Source organism: Bombus vancouverensis, chromosome 16, assembly GCF_051014615.1.
Source record: "Bombus vancouverensis nearcticus chromosome 16, iyBomVanc1_principal, whole genome shotgun sequence".
NCBI lineage: Eukaryota > Metazoa > Arthropoda > Insecta > Hymenoptera > Apidae > Bombus > Bombus vancouverensis.
Window position 1 is genome coordinate 4,685,174 of NC_134926.1, and position 22,636 is coordinate 4,707,809.

Consider the following 22,636-nt stretch of genomic DNA (forward strand, 5'->3'; position numbering starts at 1 on the left):
GTTTGAATTACACGCGCGCAAGTTTTATCGTAAAAATTTCTAACGGCGCCGTGAATGTACAGTTACAAAACCACTAGGAACAATGCTCCGTTGATTGGTGGAATGTAAGAATGGCCGTTCCTACTATTTTAAATTCGAGTTAAGGAATATTTTATAATAGATCTATTTGAATAACAGATAGCTTTTGCCTGAATAAACTATGTCTATTAATGTTACTGTTAATGGGAATCGTTTGAATATCCGCAGAGGAAGAATGGTACTATCTGATTTAGATCAAATTAAGAAAAATGAGCGTGATCGTCGACGAAGGTTACGTTTGGAACAGGTACACATATTATGAATTATGTAAAAATTAAAAGATAAATTTAAAAAGTATGAAATAGAAATATGAGATGTATAATAATAATAATGAAGTACAAAGAAACAATCCTTATTTATTAATGATATAAATATAAGTTAGTAAATACATATTTTGTATTGAATATTGTAACATTATAGTAATTATTTTATTGCATTAAAAGTAGATAAAATATTAATATGGTTGATGACAAGATTAATAATAAAAAGATTGGAAGAATCACTTAAGAAATTTGCACAGGTGCGCCAGCAATCAAAAGAAATATCAGATAGACTTTTGAAACGTACAAAATGCATAGCTAAAGAGGAACTTAGAAAGCTTGAAAATAATGACAATTTAGGTTTGAAGCAAATATACAATGGAAAAATCATGGAAGTTCAACAGAAATATCAAGAGGACATGGCAGATATTGGTCAAGCACATATGTCTGCTGCATTAGAACCAGATCATGATGCATTGATCAAGGAGCAATTTAGGAAGAATCAATTAGCAGCATTAAAAAGAGGAAAAGAGGCAATGAAGCAAATGAAAAATATTCAGCAGGTTTAATTTTGTTTTTTCATACATTTAGTTACATTATAGAGAATTTTTATAAATATTCATACATTGTGCTAGAATAAAATTTATGAGTGATTAAATAAAATCTATGTAGATGGATAATACACAACAACAGCGTCAGGAAAGATTACATCAAGTGAGAGAAATGGAGAACTTTAGGTCTACAATGGTAGCAAACCTTCCCAAGAAAACAATATCTGAAGAAAATACTATATGTATATCTATTCAGAATGAAACTGAAGACAAAAATAAACAAGAAAAGATATCTAAAAAGATGAAGAAACATGTTTGTAAGAAATCACCTGGGAAGACAAAAACCAATATAAAAGTATATTAGTTCTAAATAACTTTGATATAACATCAGTAGAGTCAAGTATACATATATATATTGGAACTTTTTTATAGGTTGTAGGAAATGATATTAAAATAAGTTCTCCAGCTAAATCTCCAGTTAAGTCTGCAATTAAATCTCCAGTTAAATCTACAGTTAAATCCCCAGTTAAATTGAAGGCAAAAACAATAGAAGAAATTCAAGAAAATGATTCTCCAATTCTAGAACAGCAATCTATTCCTAACTCAGTTATAGAACTATTGCCTGCACAAACTGCACATGCTACTGAACTTAAGTTTGACAATAAAACTTCTGAACAAAATGTTCAAAATATTCGGATAAAAGATAAAACAACAAGGTATGTATTATAATGCTTAAAGTTAAAAAGAATATAATGTTTAACAAATATCTTGGATGTTAAAGGTATAATCCAGATGACTATGTACAATCAACTTCAGATTCTACTAATAGTGATAGTTCTAGTTCATTTAGTGATGATTCATCATATTTTTCTGATAGTGGTGAACAATATATAAACAGAGAAACAAAAACACCAAGATATGTAAAATGCCCAGCTACTGATAAAGTACACTTATATGATCATAAAAAGCATCATAGTAATGTGTATGATCAACCAACTGGAGTAGTTGAAAAAATACAAGCATGGGATGAGGTTTGCAATAAGTAGTATAATAAATATTGTATTTACATTCTAGTCATATGATCTTTTAGCCATTCATGATAATTTAAAAAGGAACATAAAAAAAGATTCATTGATATTAAACATGTGTTCACAGCCAAGTGCAATGGATTTGGCTCAAGAAATTGAACGAGCACAAACTGCTCAAACACGCGTATTAGAAAGTCGTAAACACAGCGCGAAGAAACGAGGAGAAGATGCAGTATTAAGAGAAAAAGTACGCCGGGATTATCAGACACTTATGCAACATTTAGATCAACTTACTAATGAAGAACGTAAATTAAAAGCCAGTCAAGTCGAACATTATCCGGTATATATCTTATTTTAACGTTCCAAGTTTCACCATATACATATGTCTCATTAATTACAATGTTTCTCCTTGCAATTTCTATTTAGAAAGATACATATGTACAGGAAGAACGAAGAAAAATTTTACGAGACCAACACAAAACGAAATTAAATCGTGCACTAAAAACGTTATTAAATGAAGAACAATGTACGTCGTACCCTGTAGAAAGACAAATTACTCTTACACCAAGAAATCATGATGAAAACATAGATGACTGTGTCAATTGGGAAGAATCATGTTGCTTTAGTCAATGTACAGAAACTAGCAAAATTCCACAAAACAAATGCAAAGAGAATGGAATCTCACGTGAAGAACAAATATTAGATATGTTAAAAAAGGTTGAAAGACAGAAGCGATTGTTATTACAAGAATTTGGAGCAGATTTACCAAACGACATTTTTAATGCATCTATAAAGCCCTTATTTGAAAGAGATAAATCAGTTCAGACTCAGTCACCTACTCAAGTCGCGCCTATCCAAAAACCTATATCGCCAGAAATCACAGTGATAAATGCATCTTTTGATGAAAAAAGTAAAAAGGATAAAACGGATAAAATAGAAGAAAAAAGTGATATATCTGTGAAAAAAGTAGAAATTGCTGTACAAACTATGACAGGAGATAAGAGTAGAGAAACTGTAGCTCAAGATAAAGGTACACAAGTAGAACTGGTGCCACAGAAGGAAAGTGAATCTACTTCTGTTACTGATGAAATTAAGACAATTACAGACCATTACCCAATTGAACCAAAAATTACGGTTATCAGAGCAGGAGTAGACAGTAGCGAATCAACAAGTTCTGAGACAATAAACGGAATTACTGATATTGATGAAGAAAGCCCGGAAATAACGCACAAAAAGAAAAAGTACGTTATGAAAACATCGAAGCCAATTCCGACAAAAATGTGTCACAAATCATGTTCAACTCGTCCATGCAAACCTTTGACTCCTACAAAGAAATATTCAAAATTTTTGTCAAAATCGCAATATAGCAGTCCAAGAAGGTGTACGAGTACGGAAGATGTGCCTAGTAAAAAGATTAGAATGTATGTGGATAAAAGTGGATTAAATATTAAAGTACAGCCACCTCCGGTTGCAGAAATTGCTGTAGATGTTAATACGCAAAGTACTCAGGTTTATTCAACGGGCACTCACGAACAACAACAGGTCACTATGAGTAAACAACAATGGATTCAATCCAAGTCAAAAAGAATTAAAATAAAGGATGTTTCAGACTCATCAACGTCTTTTGCTAGTCCACCACCAGCAAAGCCTAAAGATATACTTGAAGCGTTAAGCAATAATATCTCTATTCTCGAACTGTTAGATTCATCAACAAACGAAAGCTTAAGGCTTTTGAGGAGAGATGTTAGTCCAGTATCAACACCTGAAACCCCATCACCACGTACCATGAAAATGCCTTCAAATATACCTGATTTAACTAGAATTAAAAAATTACTTAGATATCCATCCACAGATACTCAAACATATAATAATGATAATAATAATAATATTAACAACAAGTCATCATCCACCAAAAATGATTATTCAACATCAACAGATGTATCTCAACATCAGCAAAATGATCGTCTATTATCAAGAAAAATTAACGACGTACATTTGAAAGTTCCAGCTTCATTAGGATTTTGTTTATGTAATAATCCAGACTGTAAACAAGAACATACTAAATTTGATGAAATTCGTAATTATGCATTAAAAAATTGCCCACAGATATTACAAAAGTACGAAGATCTTCAAACTACGTGCGCTGAGAGAATAATTTCTTTGACACATCTTATTGAAAAAGTTCGAAATGAACAAAGAGGTATATTACTTTTATTAATTATTAACAATTAAGTAATGAAGTTTAAGGAGAAGAAAATTATTATTATATGATTTTGTTTAGGTATGGAAATGTCCATGATCGATCCATCTCGACTCGATGAAACCAGTTTGATGCAGTTACCTGAGCCACGAGAAAGGTCTGATCTGGAAAATGTTCATAAACTTGTAGAAAATATAGAAGCGATTCATAATCAACTTGCAAAAACATTAATCGAATCTCAAAGGATTATTAAAAGCAAGGCAATTATTAAAGAAGAACCTGATCAAATTAAAGAAACACAAACAGTAACTCCAACAACCGATGATAATGTAATTTGCCTTGATGAACAAGAAATAGAAGTAGAAAAAGAAAGAGCCAAGCCAAAGATTATAAACGAGGAAAAAGTGAATATTCAGTTGAATAGATTCAAAGTACATAAATCAGCCCAAGTGTTAACTTCAACACCAGAACATGATACTAAGCTGATGAAACATTATGAGGAAGAACTGATAGAAAAAATATCGAAAGAAATTTTGGAACAAAGTGAAGGTTTCAATAATAATAATTTAATTACATCAAAAGAAATTTCAACTATAAAACATTCCATACAAACTTCAACGGATAATGATGGTTTTAAAAGTAATATTTCCAGAATAGAAAGAAATGATACAACTACAAGGAAACATTCTAATAAAGAGGTATAACTTATGTTTTTTAATTAGTAATAATAACATTTATATAATTAAATACAATACAATATACTGAAAGTATAGTACTACTGAATGGAGCCTAATTTTTCATAACAAATCATAATGAATTGAATATGAAGAATACATTTTTTAAATAAACTTTTTTTCTGTCTGTTAGCGCAACATTTTGTTACATAACTTATATATAATTATTTAGTTAGTTATACATTGTCAATTGTTACGTTGTTCTAGTCAAAAAGGATTAAAGATTTTGTTCCAATGCTGACTGATCCAAAAGTATCGAAAGCTGTAGATAATTTAGCACATTCTAATGGAAGAAGTAAACCACCAGTGAGTTTACTTAGTGGGCCATATAGGTAAAATTTTGTTTTTTTCATATTTTTTATATTTTCATAATTTAATCTTACATTTTTGGTACGATTATAATAAAATCGAATTCCAGGCCGGAAATTGAATCATCAGGTCATGAATTGTCAACGATAATTGAATTCGACACGCCGGATACCGTAAATAAAAGTCAAAGTCATAATGTCAGAAGTCCATTATCAGCGAAGAAGGTAGCAGAGAGTCAAATAACGAAATCTACTGCTATAGTAAAGCCATCCGAACACATTGCTTCTTCGCTTAATTTACATAATCAACGTGCAGAAAAGTTGTGTAATTCTTCAGTTACAAAATTATCTTTAAAAGAGTTAGTAAAAGAGGCCTCGATATTTCTTGATTCACCCAAAACATCTAAAAATATAGGAAATCAAAATTTAATGGGAAGTAAAAACGAAGGAAGAGAAGATATTGCCGAGGAGATGAATGATAGAAAATTACAGCGTAACACGGTTAATCAAAAATCATCGCAGATAGAGGAATTGCAGCTTTTTTATCCTAGTACTGATGCAAATAACGAATGTAAAGATAATAAGGATAAAATCACATCTACAAGTTCAAATAGTTTTTCCGAATTATCGGGTGTTTCACAAATAGCAAGTACCCCATCTTCTACTATATTAAAATATGCATCATCTCCGGAAGAAATGGAAATTGCTCTTAAAAAACTTGGTCTAGGTTGGGCGATTACGACGTTGAAAAAAACACGCGAAGCAAGCGCTTTGAGCTCATCATCGAATTCTGATGTAACACCGATGAATACTGCTAAAAGAATATCACCTGTTAAGAAACAATTCGATAGTAATTACGGATTACCAGATTTTAGTGATGTGTCTTCGATATCTATTAAAGAAGCTAGTAAAAGTACAGAGCAAGCAGTTCTCTTAAAAGGTAGAACTTCTACGCCAAAGCTGCAAAACTCGAATTCTAATAGCGAGAGGACGAATTCAATTAACACAAATATATCTGAAAATTTTCAAGAACCTGACAATGGTTTAATAATTTCAAATATATCTCTTACAAAGACGAAATCTAGCATTAAAAAGTTAGAAAATCTATGATGTATTTTTATACTTTTATCTAGTAACATTTATTCTAAATATTTAAAAATATACAATGAATTAGTGAAAAATCAGTTTAAAATTTTGCTTCTTGTTAGTACCATTGATTCACTGGTAGACTGCACCACTGTATACAAAGTAGAGCACTGCACTAATTTCGTGTAATTCTACATAGATAATTTCTGAGAATTTCAGCTTCAATTTAATTCCTGAATAGTTCAAGAATTCGCCTTATAGACCGAAAAATATAATTTTTTAAATTTCTCATAAAGAAATTAATTCCGCGTTATTACGTTATTATTATGTTATAATGTATTACGTTATATAATATTACGTTACATTGTATTACGTTATAATGTATTACGTTATATAGTACTACGTTATAATGTATTACGTTATATAATATTACGTTACATTGTGTTACGTTATAATGTATTACGGTATATTGTATTACGATATTTTATATTACGTTATATTATATTACGTTTTGCCCTTCGTACAAATACTGGGCAGAAGGCGTATGTTACCATGATCGCGGACGGATATAAAAACGAGCATAGTGGGGATATCGAAAGATGACAAAGGAAAGCAAGTGGATCAAAAGAGCAGTTGTAAGTAGGCAGTCGTCAGTAGGAGTCGCGAGTTGAGAGTTGTGAAGTTGCTAGTAAAGCAAATAAATAAACTGTTGAATAAAGCGCCGAGTATTCATTAGGCACCTTTCACGTTCTACATCTCATTCATATTGTATTACGTTATATAGTATTACTTTGTATTTTATTACGTTATATCATAACACGCTATATTATATTACATTATAATGTATTACTTTATATTATATTACGTTGTAGTATATAACGTTATCTTGTATTACGTTATATAGAATTACGTTATAATGTATTACGATGTAATGTATCACGTTATGTAGTATTACGTTGTAGTATATAACGTTATCTTGTATTACGTTATATAGAATTACGTTATAATGTATTACGATGTAATGTATTATGTCATATATTGTAGTATTACGTTATATAGTATTTCGTTGTCCATGGATTAAACGATTTTTAAAACTTGCTTATAACTAAAACACTGGGGAGAGAATATTCATATGAAACTAATCTTTATTAATTCTTTATTCTAATTAATTATTATTATATTAATTCATTAATTCTTTCTCTTCCTGTCCTAAACTTTCATTTGAACGTTCAAAAATTGAGAAATTATGCCTAGCAACCAAATAATTTGGATTTCTTATCGATTGAACATAATTAAATATTGCACATCTACACTTCAGTCGCAAATATCTTAAGATTGAATAATGGAAACAATATGATTATTAAGGTATTAAAGAATAAGGGATTAAACAATGTGATCATTGAATTTGTTCTTTCATGCTCTACAAGGGTATCGAAAAATAAACATAGGATTTTATTTAAAAAATGGTGATTACCTTGAAATACTGTCACTTTGTTCTAAGAAGTTTTTTCACATAATAATAAATAAGGCAGATATTTAGCAATAGGTTATTTTTAGGAAATATAAAATGATGAATTTTTTAAAATGGCATATATTTATCACTTCCATTCCAATATAGGAAAATATATTTATATATATAATTCTTTTGTACAATGTCTCAAAAGTATAAAGGCTATGTATTTTTAATCGCAATAGCTGCTTTAATAATTCCTTTTTCTTTTTAATAAAAATATTGTAACATTTGGTGAATATTTCACTTTGTATATATCATTATTACATCATTAATATTACATAATAAAATAATTTGGTTTATCATCTCGTGTCTCTTCTGTACCAATATTTATTACTTTGTAGTATTATACAGGTATTACGCACGTTAAATGTAAAATTATATTTTAAATTTGTTATTGCACTCTTAACGAGTCCCAGAAAAATGTTAACGCTGCAATTATTTAACATTGTGATATAGAATAGATTTTTTTATACAAATACGTTAACTACTTATGTATAATAAATACAATTAGTGCTTGTATGATTTTGATGTATACAATTATCAATTAGTACTTTAAGCGATTATATGTATATCGTACAATTGCACGAAGATGATTATCGTTAACCTTTCTCATAAAGGCATATTTAAAAAAAATTTTAACAATTTAAGTTATAAATATTCGTGACATCATAAATTAAATACCCTCATTCAACTCCATACATCACTCGAGTAACGTTTCTGTGAGTCCATTTTCTTGATGTAATCTGCAGCATCTGATTCTGACATTTTTCCTTTTTCCATTACAACTTTTAATAAAATATTGTGTACATCACGTGCCATATTTTTTGCATCTCTAAAATACAAACAAATATACATATATTTTATGAATATATATCACGAATTATTACACAATAAAAAAATATGTGTACATATATATATTGCAAATATTTTTGTTAATATGATTTTATACTAACCCACACACATAGATATGCCCATTTTGTTCACCGATAACTCTCCACAATTCTTCTTTATTCTTTTCCAATAAGTGTGTAACATATATCTTTTGAGCCTGCTCTCTACTAAATGCAGTATGTAAGATTAGAGTACCACTCTTTACATACTCCTCAAGTTCTTTTCTGTAAAGAAAATCTTCATCTTTTTTTCTACATCCAAAATATAAAATAGTATCTCCAACTTCTTTTCCTAAAAGATTAAAAATAATACATTTATTTAATTTACGATTTATTTAAAGAAATACAGATAAACTTAACGTAACTTTTTTTTGTATTGTATTTACCTTCCTTTCTGGCAAAATCACGTTCTTGTATAAATGCTCTGAATGGTGCTATACCAGTACCTGGACCAACCATGATTATTGGAATCGACGGTCGGGTTGGTAAACGAAACTGAGATTTTCGCACAAAAATAGGAACATAACATGGTGGATCTGAAGGATGCTTTTCCTTTAACCAACTAGTTGTTACACCTTTGTTAACTCTACCTGTAGGTGTTTTGTATTCCACTACAACTGCAGTAATATGGACTGATGTTGTGTATAGCTGAAAATTAATCAAGAAATTGTTTTAGAACTCCCTAACAAGTCTTATTTAATTACAATAATAGAGAACAAAAAATTAAGAACTGTACTTTTTATATAAATTATACAATCTTATTATTTTACTATATTTAATAATTTAATGTTATGTAATATTGTTTATATTATTCAATGTTCATTTCAAATTCAAATTCAAGTTTATGCAGTAACTTGCTGCAAAATAATTCCAACATACCTTGGGAGAAGAGGAAATCGAATAATATCGACATTGCAATCTTGGTAAAAGTTCACAAAGATGATCTAAGGCAGGCTTTAAACTAGGAATGTCTTCCAAAATATGTACAATATTTCTATTTTCTTGAACTACCCATTGCTGATATGCAGCTTTGCCTTCTGCGCTGGTTAACGCCATTAATCTTAATTTTTCTTTGTCGTTTGGATCACTGCAATATTCCGCTAATTCCTTAAGAACATGGGTGCGTGGATTACTAGTAATATCTAAGTAATGTGTCAAAGCAGTTCTGTAAGAACATGGACAAGGGAATGGATGCTTCTTTGTAGATTCCTCTGTAATATATAAAAAAATTCACATTATAAAGACACTAATATTAATTAAATTTATATTTAGTTGATTTCTAATTTACCATCTGTATTTGTAAGAGTGAACACTGTGTCTAGATGTACACCACACTTTTCTCCAATTTTATTTACTAGTTCTGCATTATTTACAGGGTATACTGCTAAATGATCACCAGCTTCATATCGCATTTTTGATCCCTCTATATAAAATTCTATATGCCTACATGATCTTTCTGAAGTTGGACCATGAAGTTCACGGTTTTCGTGTACTGGAGCTAAATAAGGATTCTTTGCATCAAAAGGTCTGTAGAAATTAAATTAAGTTAGATAAATATTTTTATGATCTCGATATATTTACAAAAAGATAAATTAAACATACGCTCTTTGATTCTTAAGTGAGTGAAGACGAGCTATTTCACCAGTGTAAATGCGTTCAGGTGGTATGTCAACGTGTTCAGTCAGCTTGTATTGTCTAATGCTAACATCTTCACCCGTACCTTCGATTCCAAAGAAGTCACAAACTGCTGGCCAGAACTTGTCCTTCCATGTGATGAAATCATCTTCTATACTATAATTATTTATTTTATATATTATTATTTATTGTATGTATATATATATATTTATTGTATATATATATATATTATAACTTTATATATTTTATTTTGGGGTTATCTTGTATAACTTTATACAAGTAACTTTAACATTTGAGATATGAAACTGTTTTTGGTATCTCTATAAACTTACTTAGCATCGTCATCTCCCAAACCAAGTTCGAAGACGCGCGTAGCACCAAGTTGCTCTAATCTATGATCGACATATATAGCTACCTCATTGTAATGTTCATATGTTTTATTTCCAAGACCAAATACCTGCAAAATAAAGCGAAAAGAATGATAAATAATAAATGAATGTATACTTTTTATACTTTACGCAGTAATCGACGAAAATATTTGAATACTTATCATAGAAATATTGTATATATATATTACGAATGTGTTATATAAAATATTTAAAAATTTTATTATAATGAGACACGAATAAATATATGACAAATTTTAATAAAATATGTTTACAAAATTTAATTGTAAAAATATAAACATCGGTAGACAAATTTCTAAATATTAGTTCATGTACCTCAGACGTTGGCGCTAAAACTAACATTGAAAAGCGCCGTTGGGTAGCGCTGTTGCATCTATAATGCTTCATCATCGCTTGGAAGAATTTGTCGAACTTTTTTACGTTCATTGTCAGAATGTTTTTCGAGGAATGTTTTACAATTTACTAAAAGTTCTGCTGCTATTATAACCGTAATAATTATAATAAAGAATTATTTTTTCACAATAAAGAACACTATCACACGTTAATAAATGCTATCTATGTAGCTGCACATGTGACTGCTATGAAGTACTTATGTAATATTCCATTATTGTTACATAAATGAAAATTTCATCACAGAGGAAAGTAATTGATGATATTATTTATAATGTAACATAGATTATTATAACATTTAATGCAATGCTCAATGCAAATGAACAGTATAACAGTACTCTGATCTTGTATTACTCTAATGTTATAACCATGTGAAAAGATATACAACGCCATCTAACAACACGAAAATAAGTTCTAATTTACTTTTGCATCATACTATATTTTATTTGTTATTTTAAATTATGATTACAAATATGCACACATTTGCACGATTGTATTATAATTTTAAAAATGTATTTTTAAGATTAAATGTTATTACATATCTATATGTAATACTAAAACCATATAATTATAATTTCAACTTCAATATCAGATATAAAATACTTACGGCATAATTTAATCCATTCAAATCAGCATCTCCATTTTTTAGCCAATCAACGAATTCCATAGCATTGTCCGTAGGATCACCCTCTCCATATGTAGCTAAGCAAAATACTGCCAAACTGTTTGGAATTGTTTTCAAGTGTATTAACTCTTCCTGTTATAATAAATTACAATTATTTAAGATCACGAATAAGTGAATAAAATAACGAAGCATCAAAGTAATTTCTCTTTTGATTTACTTAATTTATACTTGAATTCTACTACATATTATTATTGGTTTATTTATTTCATACTTGAATTTTATTATCGAATTTATGTCGATAAATTCTAATGACAATCAAATATTTAGTGGAATTAAGGCATAATTTAAATTACGTAAATCAAAATATCAATGAATATTAGGTGTGATAAAGATAACTGAATATTAAATATAAATGAAATTAATCAATTTTCTACGAAATTTAATTTAATGTTCTAACTATATAATCAATTTTTATTGAAATTAATTAATCTGATAAAAGAAAATGCTACTTCTTAAATGAAACAAAGATTAAGATTAGTAGTTTGTGTTTCTGTCTTAACAAATAAATCAGTACCATATCACATTCTTCAGGATCAGCCACCATGCCTTTCATTTTATATCGGATGCCTTCTTTGGCCAGTCTACCGGCAAATTCTTCACCGGTTCCGGTTTGACTACCGTAAAATACTACTAAACTTCTACCGGAAGTCTTCAGCTTTTTTATGAATGAATTTTCTGATGTTTGTACCGCAGGGAACATAGTTGGCCTGTAACAAAAAATTTATTATGACATTCCGCCATAGGTCCTCTATAACAGGGAAATCGCATAATGCAGAATGTATCTCCCATGTTATATGAAAGATACTAGATACTGCATTTATAGTATTGTAATACTTATAGTTATATATATGATTATATTAACAATGGTCGAGTGTCATCCGAATTTTATAGATTTTTCTCTGCGAGCTGTAATAGGTTTAAATATACTATACCATGACATTTAATTAATGCAAAACTACTCAAAAATGTTTAGTCCATAATATTTATCTTGTTTTAATTATTCGAAAAGATTTAGCAACGCGGGTCACCGATATTCACTATGTCAATCAATATGTTAATGATATTAGTAATAATAATTCATTATTACTGGATGGAATAGGATTTCGAGATAGCCGTGTATTCTTCTTGTTTGTTTCTGCGCATCAACCACCATAGTGCAGCCAATAAAAGGGCAGTGAGCAGTATGATGTCGAGGGTGTTGAAGAGTGGTTCCTCGAGAACCTCTGTCTTGTCCTCCATCTCCAGCACCGGAGAACCTGCCATTCTTATTGCCTTTGGGTGTAGCGCGCCTGCAGTCTGAAACAATACAAGAAATTGTCACATTAATTATCATAATTTAGTTAGTTAACTAATTGGCTCTATTAATATTAAACAAGTAATCAAGATTTTATTTGATATTTTATTATTCCGGGGACATCCATACATTTTGAAATATTAACTGAAAAATTAATATTCTTTAAGATATACAACGAGTTATTAACTTTGAACAGATTGAAATAATCCATAAAATTTCTTCTAGAAAGGTGACAATGTTTCTATATGTATTCATGGATATTTGGTATATTTTATGATATCTTTGTGGCTAATATTTTACTATAACTGAAATTTACATATTTTGGGATCCCTTTAGGTCATAGTTTAATAAGTCTTATTTAACTTATAGAGTCACTTAATAAATTGGCGTTAAAGTCAGAAAAATATAATCTAATTCAAAAATATAATCTAGTTGCATTTATCGCTAACGACTGCAGTAATATACAACACGTAGTAAATTTATCACTTGGATTTATTTATTCCTAGATACTGAAATTCACTGCGTAATTACTTCAAAATAGCATACAGTCAAATAAAATGATACACTAACACTTTAACTGCCATATTGATCATACAGGGTGGTTGGTAACTGGTGGTACAAGAGGAAAGGAGGTGATTCTACGCGAAAAAAGAAGTGGAAAATATAGAATAAAATTTTTTTTTTTAATTTTTTAAAAATCTACAGTGAGATCCGTTATAACGAGACGCGATAAAGTGCACGCGTACCGAGCGAAAATTTAAAATCGATTTTCTCGAAAACAAAGCCACAAACGAAAAATTTTTATTCTATGTTTTCGACTTCTTTTTTCGCGTAGAATCAACCCCTTTCCGCTTGTACCACCAGTTACCAACCACCCTGTATATGACTGGCCACGGTTTCTCCTGTGATGCCACGGAGGTCATTGGTGTCTGGAGCGGACCTTGAACTTCTTACAATTGTACAGTTAGGGCATTTTGAATATAACCGATAAATAGCAGGTACTTTGAAATAAGAAGTGCCCCATTGAACAATTAAACATTTTTATTAGAACATCAATAAAAAAAAAATGAGAACAAATCTTGCATCTAACGGTGCACTGTGTTTGCCATATATTTGAGGGGTCATCTACGAATATTATTATAAACACACCTTAGAAAATAATCGTAAATGCTGCTTTTTAATCATATAATTAAAGTTAGAAGTGTGTGCATACCTTACTATTATATATATATATATATATATATATATAAGAACAAATGAATGAGCAAATACTGTTTACTAATATCTTCTACACGTTTCAACAATATATTCTGCACGTTTTGCTTACGATGAAATAATGAATGTGAATGGTCTGTTGAAATAAACGGAACCTTATTATAATATGTCGCTATTAACTGTTACCAAGACGCCACGGTGGTTAGCCGTGACCCCCAATAAGATAAACGGTCCATTCGGGAAGATGTGTTTTGAATAATAAAAACATTCCCGTGGCATCCTGAGCGAAACATGTAATTTCGGCGTGGTAGTCAGTGTTAAGCAATTTAGCATTTCATGACATTCTCAAATATCTGAATAATATCTGAATATTATAACCGTGCTATGAAAAAAACATTCATATGAGATTTTTAATAAAAAGTGAAAAAAGAAGCATAAATATCGAAGGAACGAAGTCTGATTTATCTAACGACTGGTTCCAAGTGAATCATTAACAAAATGACACGTGTAAGCGTTCCCTTGAATCAGTTCGGCTTCGGTTCTGTTGTAATCGAGATGAGTAAGCATTTTCGTATTGCTGGAATTTGACAATTATAATTTTGCCGAGAGCACCGTTCAACATCTAGGTCATCAATCTTTCGTGCTATCTACGTGACTACCTGCATAAATTATATTTGTCTCTTATAAATAATACATACGAAGGGACCACCAAGGAAAAAGGGGAAATATCAATTTTAACGAATTTCGAGTTTCACATGCTCTTTACCACTGGATATATCGCATTAATTTGAATAAACATTTTTCGAGTTTTACAGTAGTTACATAATAAATTTAGGTATACAACGTACTTTTCACTTTGTACAGTTTAATGTATTTATATATTTTTCAGAATTATATGTACAAGTTGAAAATGATGTAGAATAAAACGAGGAATAAAGTTAAATTATTTTGATATAATATCTACGAGGAAATATGAGATTGTGATATTACATATATTGAAAAATAAATTTCCGTTTATTGATAAACTCTTAAAACTTGACATCGCCCGTTTCTCTTCTAATCCCTTCGTGTATTTGCGTGAATAAATGGAACGTTTTGTTCGCGCAAACACAAAATGTTATTCACATAAAATGTATTTATGTACAAAATGTTAAAAATGTGACAGTGATTGGAAGAGTTATCAGATAAACTTTTGAGACGTGCAAACTGAAAGAAAGACTGAAAAACCTTGAGAATAATGGCAATTTAAATTTGAAGCAAATTTACAAGGGAAAAATTGTGCAAATTTACCAAAATGTATCATATTAATGACTCAGCAAACAGAACGTAAGTAGCGCAGTAATAAACCATGTATCAATGTATCTGATAACAATATCAGACTATCACATGATTATAGCAATTATATCATCAGTGGATCTAATGAAAAGGATTTTTTTAAAGTAACGATGTTGCTCTTATGTTTAAAAATTTAAGACAAAGATTATCTAACATGATATTAACAATTTTATTTCTATTTCAGTGCTTGTTTTGCTTCTGAAAAAGATTCCTGACATAATTGACATAAAATAATAATCCTTATATCGTCATATTTAGCGATAACCTAACATCTATATGTTACAACAGATCCTTCTACGAATAACGATATCCGTCAGAACAATTTTACCGAGTAAAGATATTTTTTCTAATCAGTATTGTATTGTATTCAGATATATTCGCGTAGTTTGCGTCAGAAATTCATTGATTCGACCTACGAACTTTTTGCGTCATAATATAGTTAGTCGTATGATAGCAAAAAATTTTTTTGATTAGATACGTACTTGAAAAAATATGAATTTACGTAATTGAACTTTTTTATTCACGTATTTCAATACCATATTCTCAACTACAGTTCCCCGAAATGTCGATAAAGCAGCTATATTTTTTGGTGAAATCTTATAATTATTCCATTTTAACAACGAGTTTGCGTACGATACCATTTTGGGAACAAATAGAAGAGAAATACACATCTCGATTGCGGTAACAACAATAGAAGTGACGTTTACACGCAGGCACACACACACGTTAAAATGTAATTTAACAGGAAACAAAATATAAAATTTCTATAAAGCTACACGCTTTTTAAATAGATAAAATAAAACTTAAATAACAAGTTTGTGTAATTGCCATTTTTTTTCGAATTACATCAAAAATTGATAAAATCAAATTTTGTAAATTTTTTCTAATCGATAGGTGTGTCTCAATGCGTGAACCGCAGCGTTATCATTTTGATAAATAAAATTATCATCTTCAATTACTTCTGTGAATGGTATTAAAATTATTTCTACATACATGTTTCTTTTCCAGTTTCTCCAAAATGGTATCATACACATGTATATAGGATAACACACTGAACAAAAAATTACATTCTTGTTAAAATAATTTATACTTTAAAATTATATTTATTAAAATAATTTATAGTTAAAAGTCTTTGTCACTACCTTTTATGCAGATGGAACTTATTTTTCTATATTAAAAGTGACCTCATACAAGATAAGAACAATAATAATGATGTACATAGATAAAATATATTTCTTCCAATATCACGTCTTTTCCCCAGTAATCTTTATTTATGGAAATTATTTATGATATGCATACAAATTTCCTTGTGACTCACTCGACATTTGAATCCAACTTTTTTTTTCGTATTCAAGATTGTAAAATATCTGGAGTAATTTCGAAAAGTTGAATTTATTGTAAAATTCCCAAACTATACGCTTCAGTTTGTATAGATTATTTAATATTATTTTATTTTATCCTCCCTGAACTATTTTGTTATTTTATTTTATGTTATGTATTACAACAAATGTTATGTAATAAGTTCATCAATTTTCATAATAGCAATTCGGCAAATAAAAACTACATTCGTCAACTGAATTCGCCTATCAAAACCGTTCGAACGTAATAGTATCATTACAGTCACTTGACATAATTAAAAATTCTATTCGCATAGATGAAAATGACCTCGGATCACTTTATTGTTTTCCCCTGATATCGCTAAAACAATCTTAAAAAAAGAAATAATATCAAAGATTTTTATCAGGTAATGATAGATTTGTTCGGTTTGTAATTTACTGATAAATGATTGTATTTAGATCAATATTGTGATGATTCGCTGTCACATGAAAGAAATTGTCCATTACATTGGATAAACATCTTTTAGATTGTAAAGTTAATCATACTGCTTTTTGTTAAACATTTTTCTCAATTTTTTAAGCAGAAGAATCAAGTACCCTTGGTGCTGAAATCGGAATATCATAACTGACTAGTCATAATTTTATTTAAGATAATTTAATAAACGATAAGAAGTTGTATCGAGAGATAATATTTTTGTAATATTAGCGTAAGCATTCTCCGATAAGAAAATTTAGAAGATAAAAGTTTTAGACATCAGTTGTGTGCAGTTTCAATATTGCTTCCAATGAGGAATTACATATATATGCTGTCTCATACGGAAGCATGTCAGAGCTTAACTCAGCAATAATTATAGCTAATGCTTTCACTCGTAATATTGTTTTAATCAGGTCACGAAAGAGCTCGCTATAATAAAATAAAAATATTCATTAATTTAGCAGATAAAATTGTAAGTAATTTCAACATAACATTTAGTTGAATGGTGTTTAACCATAAGAGCTAAATAAATTGCAAAACGAACTGTTACCAAGGTTACACATTATTTATATAAATCCACTCGACTACCATACGAAAAATTAATCTCCCGTAGCATAAAAGAGAATTGAGAAGATTTATGACAATTGGTGTGTATATGTGTGTGTGTAAAAATGTCGTTTGTCTAAGTATCGTCTTCCTACAGCTGCTATTTGCACGTCTGCAATTGAACAGTTACCGAGATATTGGCTCGCGTAATAGGTTACGTGATTCACCTTAAAGAATAGCAGAATAGACCAATAAGACAGACATTTTTCCACTTTATCGTCTCGTTGAATGTCTGTGTTGCAGCGCTATTTTAAACGCTACAATAAAAACAAATATTATGATCAGGATTCATTTTTAATTAGATTATCTTATCCTTACTTTTGGAAGCATTACTAATTCTCTTTATTTAATTATTTAAGATAATATGTTCTAAAAAGAACGTATTATCTTTATTATTTACTTATCATTTATTTTATTATCTATATTATGTACTAACTTGTGTTGTATCGAACAAAGATCTGTATTGTTGGTTAAAAAGATTTTTTATTTTAATCAAGACGACATCATTGTATAATATTTCCTTCGTTATAAATAATATACTACTTCGTTAATTTACACGCAATTTTAAATATTATCCATTTAATGCTAAGTTAATAAAAGAGTATACAAGAACGTTTTAATTTAAAACAATATTGTCTATAGTATTTTAATAATTAAATGCGACAGACATCCTAATTTATTTACAGAGGATCAATTCCGTAAAAACAGCAATAAAGTTTAACAACACAAAGAAGAAAATTAATAATCTTGTCGAAACGTAATAACTAAAATTATTATTAATTATTAAATATCAGTCAAAGTTTCAAATTTAAAATCACAATTGGATTAGTATCACCAGAAATTAAACGAATAAAAAAATTGAAAGCTTCAAAATGGTTAATTTGTTATACATAAAGAACGAGCATATCACAGCATCATCTATTTCAATCGTTTCATTTTTTTGCAAAGTTTTTTGTTTCGACTTTAACACCGTTGTACAATTTTTTATTATAAAATAAAATTAATAGTCATAAGTATCAGCTAATGTATGCCGTTAACAAAAAACGACTCTGAAAGCATCTGCTGGTGCTTAAAAAATTATTACCATACTGTTTATCAATATTAATAAACACTAAACGCATGTGAGAACACTTGATGAAAATCACAATACGCTAATATAAATAACAGATGACTAGAAATACTTGTTGTAAAATATAGTTAATGTAGTTAATATGAAATATTAAAAAAGGAAATCATGAAATATTTCTTTTCAATTATATTGCAAATATTTAACTGTAACATACTTCTTGTTGGATCTAATAATAATAATACATAGTAATAATAATTGCAATAATAATAATAATTGCTTATCTTCTTTCTGTTATTGCGACCTTATGTAGTGGATACAAAGATTTTTTTCATTTTATACTTCTATATTCTAATTACAATCATCCTCAAGTCTATTTACTTAAATAGAAAGCTTCAATATAGATAAATATAAAAATAATGCAGGTCTACAAGGAAACTTAAAGATAATCTCAAGTTCACCGTGTATACTTCTCATTATTAATTCGTGTTTATCATAACAATAAATAAGGAAGCTTATCATATTTCGAAATGAACTTTTAAGTGGTTGATGTTTCCAAATTCATAACATTTTTTATTTTGCCTAATAAAATGTTTGTAAAATCTTAATTCAACTGAAAAAGATTTTTCCACTCGACTGAATAAAGTTATGGTTATATCCCTATGATAATAAATTCTCGATCCGAACTGTTAGCGCTTTTAAGATTTTTTAAGATTTTTCCACTCGACTGAATAAAGTTATGGTTATATCCCTATGATAATAAATTCTCCATCCGAACTGTTAGCGCTTAGCATACTAAACAAGTTTTTTCTGTATCTCACGCGCACTCAATGCTTCTCATTCTAACTTTAAAACTCATCCAGATGCAAGCGAGCTATAGAAAAAAAGATAATCGTTAATTTCACGAGAGATCGCTTGCGAACTTAGGTCATTCAGATAGCTATAGAGATAACTAGACTGCGGATTTTTATACAAATTTGCTGCATTTATGAAGATTTAATACGCATTTAATCCGTTTTTGCGCCATTAAATTTTGCACAAATATATAAAAATCGACTGCCAGGATATAATATTTGCACAAATATATAAAAACCGACTGCCAGGATATAACATTTCAAATTAAGGCTAACTAAATGAGCAGGAAAATAGTAAATAGACAATGTTCATGCGCTTACCGGTAAATCCATGCTTCCAAAAGACGTCGCGATGCCTCGTATCGATAAATAGGAGAAGTTATTAAACTAGAGCGAGTTCTCAACGCGACGATCATGCACGGCCCGTTTCGAGACGACACAACATGCTCACGCCACAACGAACACGTAACTGCCAACACGATCGAGACACGCTGAACTGATGCACAAGCAGGACGAAACGAAAAATCAGCGAGTCATTGTCGACCGAGTTTGTGTTTGTAGGATGTATATGTATCTACAGAGTGTCCCTCGCAATTGGTATTTTTTGTTATCGCATGGTACATATATGATACATATATTATCGAGCATGTCCAATGCGCATAAATATTTAAACATTCAGACATAAAATATACTTCAAATAAATCATGTTAATTTATTTTTCTATTTTTTTAATAGAAAACATATTAATATTTAATAGAAAGACATTTCAATAGATTAACATGATTTTTTTTTAATTAATTAAATTAATTTCAATTCTAATTTTCACCTTTGATCTTATTTCAGGCAATCATACGCAATTAGTAGACATTAATAAAAAATAAGTAGTTGATATTAATTAGTATAAATAAAAAAAGAATAATTAAGGTGGATAAAAATTGCTTCCACGGGAACACTTAAATTAAGTGACTTGTTGTTGAGATCTTGGAATGATTGAAAAATATCAATTTTTTCGCTAAATCGCTTCAAATATCCAAATACTTACATATGCAGTCTTATCTATAATTGCTTCGAGCACAGTGTTGTCTTATCTCTGCTTTGTTTTGTATAGTTATACCTTCAGTGTAAATATCATATAGTAATCACATTGTTATATTAGCACCGAATGCGTTAAAGACATCATTCACCAATTGTCTGAAACACCCTGTATAGTATTTGTACACGAATCTACGTGAATAGCACATTGGGTACATACACAGCGACACAATACGTATGTATGTACTTACATTTTCGTATTATATACACTTTAATAATGTTCGATCGTAACACGTTCGTGCATCTAATTGCTGTTCTGTTGTCGTTCTCTTCACATAGTATTTAAATTTCTCGTCATAAGATTTAAATCGAATTCATTTGAAAACGCTTACGTAACGCGCGTGAAAATGTTATCGATAGACTAGACAGTTCGTTTTCTTGCAGCATGACGGCAGATTTTTCCCCGTTTCCCCACTTTTATTTCTAACAGGTCCACTACCCTCTGAAATTCCCCCAAAATAAGATTCTTATCATTGAATAATATTTTAACTGTTATTTAAAAATGAGGCTGCGTTTTTTTAGGTTACTTAAGTTAGAATAAGTATGAAAACTCTATGTTCGACCTTGAGATTGAAAACGACAAATGATATTAGCGAAATAGAAATATACTTTGGTAAATGTTATTCACCAACTTTCGAATATAAAAAAAGCTTTCTCGTTAAGCAACGATACAAAGTGGGTCAACGATATATAAAAATAATATACATACATAAATGTATAATGCAATATGTAATATATATAATATACCATTGTTTTATATTATGTTCGTTGATAAGACAGTTGGCCGAGAAGGAAAATTTTCATTATATATCAAATATATGCAATTACATTGATATTTGTTTCTGAGAACAAAGCGAATTTATCTACTAACCTCCATCGACTACGCGTATATCGTTACATTGTATAATTCATGATAAAATACTTAACAAATGTTCTATGTTTTGTGATTAATTTTCTGCTTTTAAATAAGAGCATTATTAAATACCAATTAATAGTTGATTTAGTGTTTTATAATTAATCAATAGATTCAAGCGGAATTATTCCATTCCAATTTCACTGATATTAATTCAATTCTGCAAACTGTATCATTTGTATGACAACGAAATGATCTACCAAATTAATCTCAATGACACTACTACAAAGAAAATCATGCAGTCATGTAACCCAAATCTAAACGTATAAAATAAAAGATCATAATTAAAATTGATAAAATGAAAGTTATTATGAAACATATATAAATACGAAATTTGTATGCACTGAGCAACCTAACCTAAGTATGAAACAAACATAATTCCTCGAATGACAATTGATCGAGCATTACGGTAATAATGCATGTATATATTTGTAAATTGATAGCCTTATCGATCTCGTGACGAAAAAGTAGAAAGCTGAGATACCAGTATTTTGCGAAAGTATTAACGCGGTAAAAATTCAACAACATAAACGAACGACATGCATAAATTTATCTCGCCGGAGAAAGTGAAAGGTAACAAGAAAACTGAATCGTTGCCGTTGTAAAAATTTCACTGGTAAATATAGTTTGATGTTCCATTATACGACGCTCGGTAGCGACTATTAATGAAACAAGCTCTATTTA

General features: G+C 29.5%; 2 protein-coding genes and 1 long non-coding RNA gene across 7 annotated transcripts in view; 2 read left to right on the forward strand and 1 right to left on the reverse strand.

Annotated features, from left to right (window-relative positions):
• LOC117154575 (uncharacterized) lies at positions 1–10,948 on the forward strand. 2 transcript variants are annotated; one of them, XM_033329671.2, is made up of 10 exons: positions 1–325; positions 599–901; positions 1,011–1,244; positions 1,322–1,605; positions 1,671–1,920; positions 2,045–2,257; positions 2,344–4,117; positions 4,199–4,815; positions 5,059–5,183; positions 5,270–10,948. In XM_033329671.2, the coding sequence occupies exons 1-10, from the start codon at positions 200–202 to the stop codon at positions 6,267–6,269; spliced, it is 4,926 nt and encodes a 1,641-aa protein (XP_033185562.2). In that variant the 5' UTR covers positions 1–199; the 3' UTR covers positions 6,270–10,948. The 2 variants fall into 2 exon arrangements, with proteins under 2 accessions (XP_033185562.2, XP_076481871.1); XM_076625756.1 differs by having other exon boundaries at positions 243–325; positions 699–901.
• The window catches only part of LOC117154414 (Cytochrome P450 reductase), a 22,034-nt gene continuing 7,465 nt past the window's right edge, over positions 8,068–22,636 (reverse strand). Inside the window, exons 7-17 of one of the 4 annotated variants that reach the window (XM_076625757.1) lie at positions 16,924–16,926; positions 12,853–13,054; positions 12,280–12,472; positions 11,688–11,837; positions 10,616–10,740; positions 10,251–10,439; positions 9,937–10,175; positions 9,528–9,859; positions 9,035–9,296; positions 8,712–8,940; positions 8,068–8,590 (exon numbers count right to left, since the gene is read on the reverse strand). In XM_076625757.1, coding sequence (XP_076481872.1) covers positions 8,446–8,590; positions 8,712–8,940; positions 9,035–9,296; positions 9,528–9,859; positions 9,937–10,175; positions 10,251–10,439; positions 10,616–10,740; positions 11,688–11,837; positions 12,280–12,472; positions 12,853–13,054; positions 16,924–16,926 — 2,069 coding nt within the window. In that variant the 3' untranslated portion in view covers positions 8,068–8,445. Of the gene's footprint in view, positions 8,591–8,711; positions 8,941–9,034; positions 9,297–9,527; positions 9,860–9,936; positions 10,176–10,250; positions 10,440–10,615; positions 10,741–11,005; positions 11,199–11,687; positions 11,838–12,279; positions 12,473–12,852; positions 13,062–16,923; positions 16,927–20,268; positions 20,430–22,636 lie in introns of those variants that run through there. The other 3 variants (XM_033329376.2, XM_033329377.2, XM_033329378.2) reach the window with 3 other exon arrangements.
• LOC143303798 (uncharacterized) overlaps positions 21,088–22,636 on the forward strand; it is a 2,851-nt gene continuing 1,302 nt past the window's right edge. Inside the window, exon 1 of the long non-coding RNA XR_013060459.1 lies at positions 21,088–22,568. This is a non-coding gene — a long non-coding RNA (uncharacterized LOC143303798). The remainder of the gene's footprint in view (positions 22,569–22,636) is intronic.